A 12,062-nucleotide genomic window follows, 5' to 3' on the forward strand; every position below is an offset into this window, starting at 1 on the left:
ATTGTAGCAAAACAGGGTTGGGAATACTTCCAGGCATTTACTAGAACTATGAAAAGGGATTTCATGATACAGTATCAGTGTGGGTAGCCTACACTGTTCCATGCATATGTGAGGAGGAATAGCAGTGTGGGTCTGAAACCTACTTGCTGTTATCACACATCATGTTCCTCTTTGAAATGGGTGACATTTTCAAACTTGGTTAACCCCACTGACTTCCTGAAATTTTATCAAGACAATAAGAGCCAGCATAACGAGTCAACATGCTGCTCAGCTCACAAAGATTGCTCATGAATAGTGGTAATAAAAATGAGCAGACCTACTGATAGACTGTGTCCATATTCCATAAAACATTATCCATTCTGGTTATTTATCACTGTGCAAGCCATTTTTATTATCATGTGCATGCTGTGTCTGTCTTTGTAGGTTTATGAGATCCTGAATTCTGCAGAGCTTATCTGTTTGATGAGGTATGTTTCCATACCCAGCACATCCACAGCAGAGTGCATGGTAGCTGCCAATCAAAGCTGCAAGAAGTCAGGAGTCTGGATAGGCAACGGGAACACAGAGAAAGCACAACTTTCATTTGTTAACCTAAATACAGATGGACATAGTTGTGAGGTATGTGGGAAAGCTACCATTTACTCTAGTTTTGGCACCCAGATGTATGTGCCAAAAGAACTGCATTTTAACAGCAGTATATTAGTTCTGGAAAGTGAAGCTTGTGAGTGAGTTGTCATTGTATCCATGAAAAGAAGCAGAAAAGTAGTTGATTTTTTTTTCCTCTCTTCCCTGTACTTTACCTGCAATTTACTAGCACTTACCCGTACTGAAATCATAACCAGATTGCTTTTCTTAATTTTTTTCCTTGCTCAGGATATTGCAGACAGTAAAATTTTAAGTTTGGCCTTGGTGACCCTTCCTACTGAGAAAGAAAACTGGATTGTAGCAGGAACCCAGTCTGGTTCTCTGTGGGCAGTTAACACAGAAGATGAAACAAAAAGACATCGTCTGCAGAAAATGTCAGATTCTGTCACTTGTTTATACTGTAATTCTCTTTCAAAGCAAAGGTATAAATGAATTTTAAATCTGTTGAGTTACATTTTGAAAATACAGCTAAACAGAGGTGTTCAGAGAATTACATCTGTACACTCGTGCAGTTTGTTTTGCCTATGTGCTTATTTTGCCTGTAGTTTTGCTTAGTTTTGCACCTAGGCTAACGGAAGACTATGTTCCTGGCCACAGGTGGTTTCATTTGCTTTTAGTGTTCAATGAAACTGTCAAATACCAGAGGCTACTCATTTTAAATTTTCTTATCTGGTTAAGGCAGTTCTAGAATTCTTTTTGTTTGTTTGTTTCAGCAAGCAGAAGAATTTCTTCTTGGTGGGCACAGCTGATGGCAGACTGGCAGTTTTTGAAGACCGAGCAGTAAAGGTAGACTTGTTCTTTGATGTCTGTCCTACAAAATACTGTCAGTAGTATGTGAAGCAGCTACCAGCAGTAGCTTTAGTTCATATGGCTTATTTTTAATCACTTCTCTAAAATAAAAAATCATTTTCTACTGCAGTCTTAGAGGAACTGTACGTGTTTTATGATACCTGTTTCAACCAATGCATTTAAGAGGGGAAACTTTATCTCTTACTATAGGACTTTGAAAGACCTAGCAAATTCACTAGAGATTGACATTAGTGCTCATTATCAAGAATATTCTAACTGGTTTTACCTCCTTTATTGCTGTCATACCTCCTCTTTCATTCACACTGTATCATTGCAGAATTGGTATCTTCAAAAAGACAATGTTGCTTAGATTTCCTGTAGGCCATAGTTCTGCTCCCAGAATAGATAAAGAAACTCTGGGAACTCTTTATATCAGCTGATTCCAGAGGGTTTGTTCCTGGCCATATGCAATTTGGAGCAGTTACAGAGTTGCAATGCATTGGAGAACTGGAATACAGTCTAGTGTGGGATGTCTCCAAGATATGGATGCAACTTTCTGTGCAGTTCTGCGCACCAGGGCTTGCAGAAAGTATCCGTCCCAGCTCTGTCCTGTTTCTGGTCACACAAAGGCTGTTTTCTCTGGGACATTTATGAGACTCTGGTGCTTTTCAGTCTCTGACATTCTGGATAGCTACCATAATGGTTCAGAAAAGCCTGGTCAGGTAAATGTAATGCATCAGACTGTGTGGCCTTGTTTCAGCAGTTTCCGAGTCTCTGTGCATTTCTTGTTTCTGATGGACAGTATATGTTTTTCTTGCAGTGTAAAGGTGCTACAGCTCTGAAGATACTAACTATAGGAAATATTAGTACACCTCTCATGTGCTTGAACCAATCTTCATACTTAGCTGAAAAAAATATCATCTGGGGAGGCTGTGGAACAAAGATCATCACATTAACTAGCGATTTCACTGTTCAAAAGCTCATTGAAACAAAGACAAGCCAACTGTAAGTTTGGGGGATTTTGATAAGTGATGTTACTTTGCTCTTTTGTGGCTTTCATTAAAGATTTCTGGTAGTTCTTTGATGTAAGGTCTTGTTCTAGAGTTCACTCTTTGAGTTCCTGTTTCTTTTCTTTCCATAATGCAGATGGAATATGATGTGCATTTTAATGCTAGCATTAAAAGTATTTACTGCCACTTCTAAATGAGGGATAGGCATTACTATATAAAGCATTTATGAAGTCACTATCTGTTCAGAAGATATATAAATGCCACTGATCCGTTTTTCTCCACCAACTGTAGTTATTCAGGCCCTGTTTACCTTATTTAGATGTGTACACACACATTTAGCATAATGTTTGTTCTTACATGTTTGTCAGTATGATACATGTGTGATTTTGACTTGTTCTTCAAGATGACTTGAGTCAGTGAAATAAACTAGTGCTATTAATTTTCAGGGCAAGTAATATTTTGATATGTGCAAGCAAATATCTGGCCTGAAAGACAAATTTGTATGTAGAAGAAAGTAGTCAAAAAGACTGTCAGCTGAAGTGAAATGAGCAGAGCTTTTTAGGCTTTGTCATCTTTGTGTTGAGTGACCTTTTCTGTGCTTGTGGGCCCTGGGAGAACTGTGAAATGTCTCCAAATGTTGGAAGAGTGTCAGGGAAAGGGTGGAGTATGTAGTGCTGTGATGTGAGCAGATAAATGAGGAAGATTCATAAATTGGCTTGGGGCGTTAATGCATCTCCAAGCAGCCTAAGTCCATTATTGTGAGAACTTGCATCAAACCCTTTCAGTGGTATCCTAGCCCAGTTTTTTGGGCTTAAGGCTGAATGATTCTGTAAGAGAGGGAAGCTAACTCCATGCATAATAGTCAGCTTTTTCTGTTAGATATTTTTTGTGTATCTAGCTGGAGTTCCTCTCTCTTCTAGGTTCTGCCATAATGCCTACAGTGATGCAAACATTATCTCAATAGCAATAGACAAATCCATCTACTTGGCAAAGAAGAACAGCCATTTTGTGGAAATATGGGACAAGAAGACAGAAAAACTTTCTGAGCTAATTGACTGTGCACATTTTCTTAAGTAAGTGCTTCATATCAGATTCATAGCCTGATGCATAGAAAGGTTGCATTCTGTAGTACCTTAACCTGCTGAAGGTGTGGGATTTGTCCAGTTCTTTGGACAGATGGGGAATTGCTTTCTTCTCAGCCCAGACATTCAGAATATTCCATGCAGAATTTCATTTCTTTAAAGACTCTTATATTTCACAATCTCTTTTTGATGTTGAGAGGATTCATTAAACCGCTCAAGAATGAAGGAAGTCTTCAGGACCTAATGCTTTTTCATCCCCTGAACAAGAATGTCCTTTCTCCAGTGCACAGATTCAGTAGGAGATCACAGTTTTATTAACAGTGACAATGATTTTCATTTTCATTTCAATTATTCTTCTACCTGAATGTGCCAAGTACATTTCATTTTCATGGTGCGGTTAGGAGCAGCTCTAGGTATGCTCCTTCCACTTTGCAGTAATATTACCCTCTTGAATACTGGGACTATACCTTCCTACTATTTAAAGGTCTTTCAAAGAAGACCAGCTGGCTTTTAGAAGTCCAGCAGTTTTCGTCCCAGTTTGTTTCAAGTCAGTCAGCTGATTAACATTTTTTCCTCTTGTCTTGAGGAATGATTGTTCAAAAGGCTGCTACTGAGAAAGTAATTTTAGCAGTCGTAGAGTAGTGGCCCACCAGACTGTAATACAAATTCTCTCCACACTCATAGGGACAAAGTGGAAAAACTAAGCAAGGACTCAAAACATAAACTGGCTTACTCTGGAAGAGTGAAGACAATTTGCTTGCAGAAAAATACTGCGCTGTGGATAGGTACTGGAGGAGGACATATCTTGCTGCTCGATTTATCAACACGTCGTCCTGTACGAGTTATAGACAACTTCTGTGATTCTGTCAGAGTCATGATAACAGCTCAGCTAGGTAAGTAAAACCATCAAATCACAAAAAAACAGTGCAAAGTTTAGGATTGCTGTGTCCTGTTTGGCATGGTTTTCCAGTAAAATAGTAGCTGTTTTGTTTTGTTCATTCTATTCCACTGCTGTCATCCTCAGTATCAGTCACTGGTGCTAGCTGAATATGAGCAGGCTGTCATACCTATGCCCACATAAAACAAGAGCACATGATCACACCCTACCTTCAGTGTGGCCTTGTGCCTTGCCTTGGCACAGCTCTCAACATCTGATAGTCTTTGTTTCGATATGTTTCTGCCTGTATTCTTTCTTCATCTGAAATTTTATGCTTATGGCTTCTTCTCTGTGAGGCTTGTTAGGTTTTAATAATTTCTCCTTAATTACTTATTGCCTAGTTTTGTCCTCCCATCCTTACTCAGAAATGCTTCTTTTCAGTTTGGGTCACAGGCAGATCACAGTAAAGCTGGACTCAGGGTTCAGAATTGTACATACATGCTGTTCCTGTCACCAGGGACAGTTGTTTCAAGCTGCTGTAGGTAGACAGTAGTTGTGGGATTTCAGTGGTAATTACAGACAGCCAGAGAAATGTAGTTGAGTATGGGTCACTTCTTGGCTGTTCTAACTTCCTTCACCTGTACACTTCTCTGCATCTCTCCCAAAAGTAACGAAGGCCACAACAACTCCAGAGTTCATTGTACTGCAGTAGTGGATATGCTTAAAAAAATACTCCATGGTAAAGCATTGTGGATTCCCACTTCTTTCTACTGTGTTTTGGAAAAAAACTATGGAATTCCCTTGTCAGTGTGATTTAAAGTATGTTTGCCATCAAAAAAATACAATGAAGCTGTTGTGGACTCAGAAACACACTGAAATCCTGCTAGCAAGCTTCATAGTTGCAGGCTGTGACTGTTTTCTTATTAGCATCCTTTCCAGCACCAGAAGTATTCATAGACTACTGTTAGGTCATAGTGCTGACAGTGCTGTACAAGTCAAAAGTCCATCTTCCTACAATTTGCCTTTGCCTGAAACACAACTTTGTAGAGACTTGTTCAGTTATTGAAGGCTGTTAAAGAGTGCCAGCTAGAGACTTCAGATTCACAAGCACAGCATTTTCAGTCCTTCAGTCTTGATAACTGTGGCAGTTTGAGGCTAGGGTGCCATGCTGCAGCTGGAGCATCTGCAAATGGAGGGCTCTTCCTTCCCTGGCCTGATCCATGACCCAGGTACACAGGTTGGGTCCTGTATTCCTCTAGAAGTATAATGCCAAGGGCTCACTGCCCTCATTGTTCTGCCAGTAAGACAGGAAGCTGCTCTGGCAGAACATGTAACAGCCTCCATCTGCCTTGTAAGAAATTTGTAAACATGGGAATAACTGTGAAGTTGATACTGAAACACTGGCACATTCAACTTACCCCTCTGTGATCCAACCACTCCTGAAATCCTGGTTAGGTACCTTCCTATGATCTATCCCCTATTTCTACTTCCCTTCTAACTCTCCTTTCCCTGCTGTGTGCCATCATTAGTTCAGAACACTAATAATTAGGTTGTGCTATATTTGATTGGTTTGGTTCCTTCATAACCAAACGATTACTGTGTTTCTGCTGTGCACTAGGACTTCATTTTCAGCCCATCTGTTTCCTGTGACTCTGCTACCTTGGCTTGTGGTTTGTAACAGGGGTGCTTTTGTTCTTAGGCTTGTCCAACAAGCTGGTGGCTGATTCAGTGCTTGTGCCCTTGAACCCTGGTAAACCCCTACATTAAATGGAGATGTGAACTATGTTGTTTTCATGTCTGGGTTTTTCATGGTTACAGATTTTAATAAAGGGTCTGGTTGCCTGATCTCTGCTTTCTGTCCTTTTAGTGGCATAATCTACTATTTCTGTGCTTAAATTGCAAAGTTCCAATTAAAATTAAAACTTATTTCTTTAATAAAGGGAATCTCAAGAATGCAGTCCTGGTTTTGGGATATTCCTATAGAAGTGATGCTGAAGACAACAAATGTCACAAAGGTACCCAAAGTGTGGTTTGTTTGGTTTGTGTTTTTTTCCCCAATTTTCATTATGAGTGCAGTAGACACTATTATCCTTGAGAGGAGAGAGTTGACAGTTGTCTTTTGTTACAGTTTCACTGAAACAGCATTATTACTTTTATTGTGTGCTGCATCTCTGGGCACCATACAAACTAGCACTAACTTCCAAAAATGGATTAGACATATATGGATATACAATGTCACATGCTGGAAAACTGTTTTTACAGAGCAAATGTCATTGTCTAATGGAAGAATGTATCAAATGGATTTCCAGAAATGTCTGGTGTAGGCCAAGAATCCTCAACATTGTTGTGAATGACGTGGCTGAAAGAACAGTGAATGTGCCTTTCAGATTTGCAGACAATCCTAAGCTAAGACAAAGCCACAGGCACAATGGAGGGCAGGATCAGAATTCAAACCCTGACAAATAGAACAAATGGTCTGGGAAGAAATTCAGTAAGGACAAATGCAAGACCACTTATTTCAGTGGGAATGATCCATTATACCAGCATGAGGAAATGATAAGCTTAAACAGCAGGACTGCGGAAAAGGGATTAAAATTGATCACAGGCTGAACATGAGTCAGCCTTGTCACATGGATGCAGAGAAGGCAAACACCATTCTCATACCAGCTGAAAACTGGTGTCTGTAAGATAAGAGCTGATTCTTACACTCAGCTGAGTGCTTACATGGCCATTTGGGATTTTTCTGAATGATCTGGACTATTCTGAATGTCATTAGGAATGTCATTAGGAATAGTCCAGTGGAAATAATGCAGCTTGTGAGGCAGTGTTACAGGAAGTTAAGTGGATTTGTACAGACTTTGTAAATTACATGAGAAAAGGCTTTAAATATGTAAATAGTCATCTTGAGTGCAATCACACAGCACTTATAGGATGGCCAAGGGATGAGGCCCAGCCAGCATGGATTTAGGAAGGGCAGGTCCTGCCTGACCAACCTGATCTCCTTCTATGATCAGGTGACCCGCCTGGTGGATGTGGGGAGGCCTGTGGATGTAGTCTACCTGGACCTCAGCAAGGCCTTTGACACCGTCCCCCATAGCAAACTCCTGGCCAAGCTGTCAGCCCATGGCTTGGACAGCAGCACTCTGTGCTGGGTTAGGAACTGGCTGGAGAGCAGAGCCCAGAGAGTGGTGGTGAATGGTGTCACATCCAGCTGGCAGCCAGTCAGTAGTGGTGTGCCCCAAGGATCAGTGCTGGGCCCTGTGCTCTTTAACATCTTTATTGATGATCTGGATGAGGGCATTGGGTCCATCATCAGTAAATTTGCAGACAGCACCAAGCTGGGGGCAGGAGTTGACCTGCTGGAGGGTAGAGAGGCTCTGCAGAGGGACCTTGACAAGCTGGACAGATGGGCAGAGTCCAATGGCATGAGATTTAACACATCCAAGTGCCGGGTTCTGCACATCGGCCACAAAAACCCCATGCAGTGCTACAGGCTGGGGTCAGAGGGGCTGGAGAGCAGCCAGGCAGAGAGGGACCTGGGGGTACTGGTTGATGGTAGGCTGAACATGAGCCTGCAGTGTGCCCACGCAGTCAAGGCGGCCAATGGCATCCTGGCCTGCATCAGGAACAGTGTGGCCAGCAGGAGCAGGGAGGTCATTCTGCCCTTGTACACTGCACTGGTTAGGCCACACCTTGAGTACTGTGTCCAGTTCTGGGCCCCTCAGTTTAGGAAGGATGTTGACTTGCTGGAACGAGTCCAGAGAAGGGCAACGAAGTTGGTGAGGGGTTTGGAACACAAGCCCTATGAGGGGAGGCTGAGGGAGCTGGGGCTGCTTAGCCTGGAGAAGAGGAGACTCAGGGGTGAGCTCATTGCTGTCTACAACTACCTGAAGGGAGGTTGTAGACAGGCAGAGGTTGGTCTCTTCTCCCAGGCAGCCAGCACCAGAACAAGAGGACACAGTCTCAGGCTGCACCAGGGGAGGTTTAGGCTGGATGTTAGGAAGAAGTTCTATACAGAGTGAGTGATTGCCCATTGGAATGGGCTGCCCGGGGAGGTGGTGGAGTCACCATCATTGGAGGTGTTCAGGAGGAGACTTGATGGGGTGCTTGGTGCCATGGGTTAGTTGTTTAGGTGGGTTGGATTGGTTGATGGGTTGGACGCGATGATCTTGAAGGTCTCTTCCAACCTGGTTTATTCTATTCTAATAAAGAGGAAAGAAATAAAGACTTCTACATGTTCCCTCTGGGTCCTTTCTATTACAGCAAGGGAGATTTGGGTCAGACACCATGAAAAGTTTCCTGACAATTAGAAGAGCAGTGTGCAGGAATATGAAGACAGAAAATCTCAATTTTATTTTAAGAACAATTACAACTGATGCTCTGATCAATGCCCCGTTTTACATTTATCTCATCCCAGTTTCAGTGTCTTCTAAAACTGTGGCAATGACTGTATAAAGTTGAGGGTGGCAAGTGTAGATGAGCTTTACGTTTGTGTGAGTGTTCTCAGTTATCCTTATTTCACTAAAAGCAATGTGAGCTCTCCATAAAAAAGAGCTGTTTGCATGAAGGGACAGTGAAGGAGTGATATTTTCCCAGCATACACAGTGCCTTATGAAATTGGTTTTCCTTTTTAGTTTACAGTGAATGGTGTTTGAGCCTTGTAAACATTTACAGGAAAATAGAAATTACATTTTATGCAGGTACCTCAGTGTTAACAGTAGCTGTAACCCGAGGTCTGTACCTTATGGCCCACAGGCACCAGAAATGTTTTTTTCAAGTGCTTTCAAATGCTATACTCTAAGTTTAGGTAATGGAATCCAAATAATTATGCAAGTACAAACAGCTTGTAACCCATAAGGAAGGATGAGGTCATAGTAAGGGCCAGCAACCTGTTGCTCTGAACACTGCAGCAAAGGCAAGGTCTTACAGAGCTGAACCAGGTAACCAGGTGTTTCATGGGAGCTACCCTCATCTCCTTAGTGGAACAGTGGGGGTGCCCCCTCTAAGAAGGTGACAGGGCCAGCAGTCCAGCTGAAGAGCCTCTACACCAGTGTACACAGCATGGGCAACAAACAGGAGTTGGAAGCTGTCCTGCTACAGGAAAGCTATGACATAATAGCAATTACAGAAACTTGATGAGATGAATCCTATGACTAAATTGTGGCTGCCAAAGGCTACAAGCTATTCAGAAGGGGCAGGAGAGGGAAGGGGTGGAGATGTTGCCCTCTCTGTAAGGAAGTGGATAGAATGTGAAGAGATGTCCCTGAAGAATAGCCATGAGCAGGTGGGTAGGTGTTAGGGATTGGGACCACAAAGGGAGCCTTGTGGTAGTAGTCTGCCACAGGCTCCTTGATCACTCAGAGCCTATTGCTGAAGCCACCTTACTCCAGCTTGAGAAGACATTGTGATTACAGGCTCTCATCCTGCTGGGGGATTTTAACTACCCCAGCATCTGTTGGGAAAGTAACACAGCTAGCTGTAAGTAATCCAGGAGGCTCTGAGAGTGCCTAGAAGACAGCTTTTTAAGACAAGAAATGAACAGCCCTATACAAGGAGATGCATTATTGGACCTGTTGGTCACAAATGCAAGTGAAGTCATCGGGGATGTCAAAGGCAGCCTGAGCTGCAACGATCATGCACTAGTGCAGTTCACTGTCCTAAAGGGTATGAAGCCCATCACAAGCACAGTTATGAGTCTAAATTTTAGGAAAGCAAACTTCCACCTCTTCAAGCAGTTAGTAAATAGGACCCCATGGGAAACAGCCCTCAGGGACAAGGGAGCAGAACAGAGCTGGCAGCTTTTTAAAGATGCTTTCTATAGAGCACAAGAGATCTCAATCTTCAGGTGTAAGAAATCAGAGAAGGAAGGCAAGAGACCACCATGGCTGAGTCATGACCTGCTGATCAAACTGAAGGGCAAGTTGGGACTACACAGGAAAGGGAAGAAGGGACAGGCATCCTGGAAAGAGTATAGGGACATTGCCCATTCATAAAGGGACAAGGTCAGCAAGGCCAAGGCACAGCAAAACCATATCTAGTTATACAGTAATTCATCTCTGCTGGAGTGTTCAATATTTCTACTTTTTTTCTTTTCCAGAATTACAGTCCTGTCTGGCAGTGTGGGACATTAACCTGCCCCATGAAGTGCAAAACCTGAAGAAACATATAGAAATGAGACAGGAATTAGCAGAAAAAATGAAGAGCTTTTCTTTGGACTGAAAAGTCACCCTGCAACTGCCCTTCTCTTTTTCTAGTCATCCAGCCTAACTTACTGTGCAACATTTGCAGCTAATTCTTGCTGGAGTTTTTACTTGAAAGAGAACAACAACACTGCCCTGAGATAGTTGGTATTCTTAGGTTGTCCTTTTTCTTGGTATCCTGTGTAATATTTGAAAGGGCAGACAGCTGTTGAGAATTACTGAATCTACACAGCTAGGATCCAGTCATGCCATTGCAAACATTACTATTTACATGTCTGTTGTACAGCTCACTTTGAAAGGAAAAAACACAGGGTGAAAGCTCCAACCTAAATGCTGATACAATCTGTACCGCCGAAAGCAGCATGCTGCTGTAGCCAGACCCCTAGTTCTTAGTCCAGCTGGCCAACTTGCTTATCTCCATCTGAAATAAATAAAGGGAATGTTCACCTTGATATTTCTGGGATGCAAAGTTTTTACTTATTCTTGGTTTAATGTCTATCACTATGGAGGTAGGCAGGGGAACCATGAGGAGTCCAAGAACAGGCTACCCCTTCTGCATAACTACCAGGATTTGTTGCCACACATCTTCACTGAAGAGATGTCTTTTGCTGCTTTCTGGATAGGAATCAAAACCGCTTCTCCCAGCCTGCACTGACTGCTCTAAAGAAGTGCCTTATTTCTGTCCAGAGACAGACAAAATTTTCCTTTTTTTGATACCAAAAGAATCTGTACTGAATCCATCCTGGAATCTCAAAGAGTAGAGTGTTACAAGCCCTTCCCAAGAGGATGGAGTTGAGCAAGGTTGAGCAGCCAAAGCACTCTTCAGTTCCATTTTTACAGTTGTGAAGGAACTGCATACTAGGACACCAGGATTTATTGTGTCCAACTGTATCATTGTTGTATTTTCTGCCATTTGAGAGGCTGTAGGCAGGTTTCCTTTCAGATGGGCGTCCCACTTTTGCTGTATTCTTGTAATCTGCATCCTGAGAATAATCTGCTACTTATATGGAATTTTGTAACTCAGAAACTAGATATAATCTTATAATGGATGCTATTTTTAAAACCAGAATATGTATTGTGAAAATGTTTATTTATAGTCACTTTGAGATGTAAACTTCAAACCTTTTTATTAAACCTGTGCTTTATTAATAATATGGTCTGCTTTCTGACTGCTGAATTTCCAAGGAGAAGCTTTTGTGTGCAGTTTTTGATCCAGTTTAATCCCTTACAGTGGGATGACAGAAGGTGGCACTTCTGGGGATCATGTTGACACAGCTGTATTCCAATTTATTGTCTCATAGTGCCTGAGCTCTCTTCCATTCTTCCATTCGGTGTTCCTCACAGCCTCTTCCCAGAGATGAGAGGTGACCTGTGAACATGATTGTCTATGCAGTCATTAAGTCACCTCTTCCACTATTCTCTGGAAAAGCATCAACAAACAAAAAAAAATCCAAACCAG

General features: G+C 42.1%; 1 protein-coding gene across 2 annotated transcripts in view; it reads left to right on the top strand.

The window, feature by feature from the left end:
• LRRK2 (leucine rich repeat kinase 2) overlaps positions 1-11,749 on the top strand; it is a 62,754-nt gene extending 51,005 nt beyond the window's left edge. For both annotated transcript variants that reach the window (XM_068166712.1, XM_068166721.1), the window contains 8 exons: positions 424-618; positions 874-1,067; positions 1,359-1,431; positions 2,255-2,439; positions 3,365-3,517; positions 4,211-4,419; positions 6,344-6,418; positions 10,501-11,749. In XM_068166712.1, coding sequence (XP_068022813.1) covers positions 424-618; positions 874-1,067; positions 1,359-1,431; positions 2,255-2,439; positions 3,365-3,517; positions 4,211-4,419; positions 6,344-6,418; positions 10,501-10,622 — 1,206 coding nt within the window. In that variant the 3' untranslated portion in view covers positions 10,623-11,749. The remainder of the gene's footprint in view (positions 1-423; positions 619-873; positions 1,068-1,358; positions 1,432-2,254; positions 2,440-3,364; positions 3,518-4,210; positions 4,420-6,343; positions 6,419-10,500) is intronic.
• The last annotated feature ends 313 nt before the right edge of the window (positions 11,750-12,062 follow it).

The sequence above is a fragment of the Melanerpes formicivorus genome, unplaced genomic scaffold, assembly GCF_026170545.1.
Source record: "Melanerpes formicivorus ecotype bairdi unplaced genomic scaffold, bMelFor1.0.p_v2 SCAF_3, whole genome shotgun sequence".
NCBI lineage: Eukaryota > Metazoa > Chordata > Aves > Piciformes > Picidae > Melanerpes > Melanerpes formicivorus.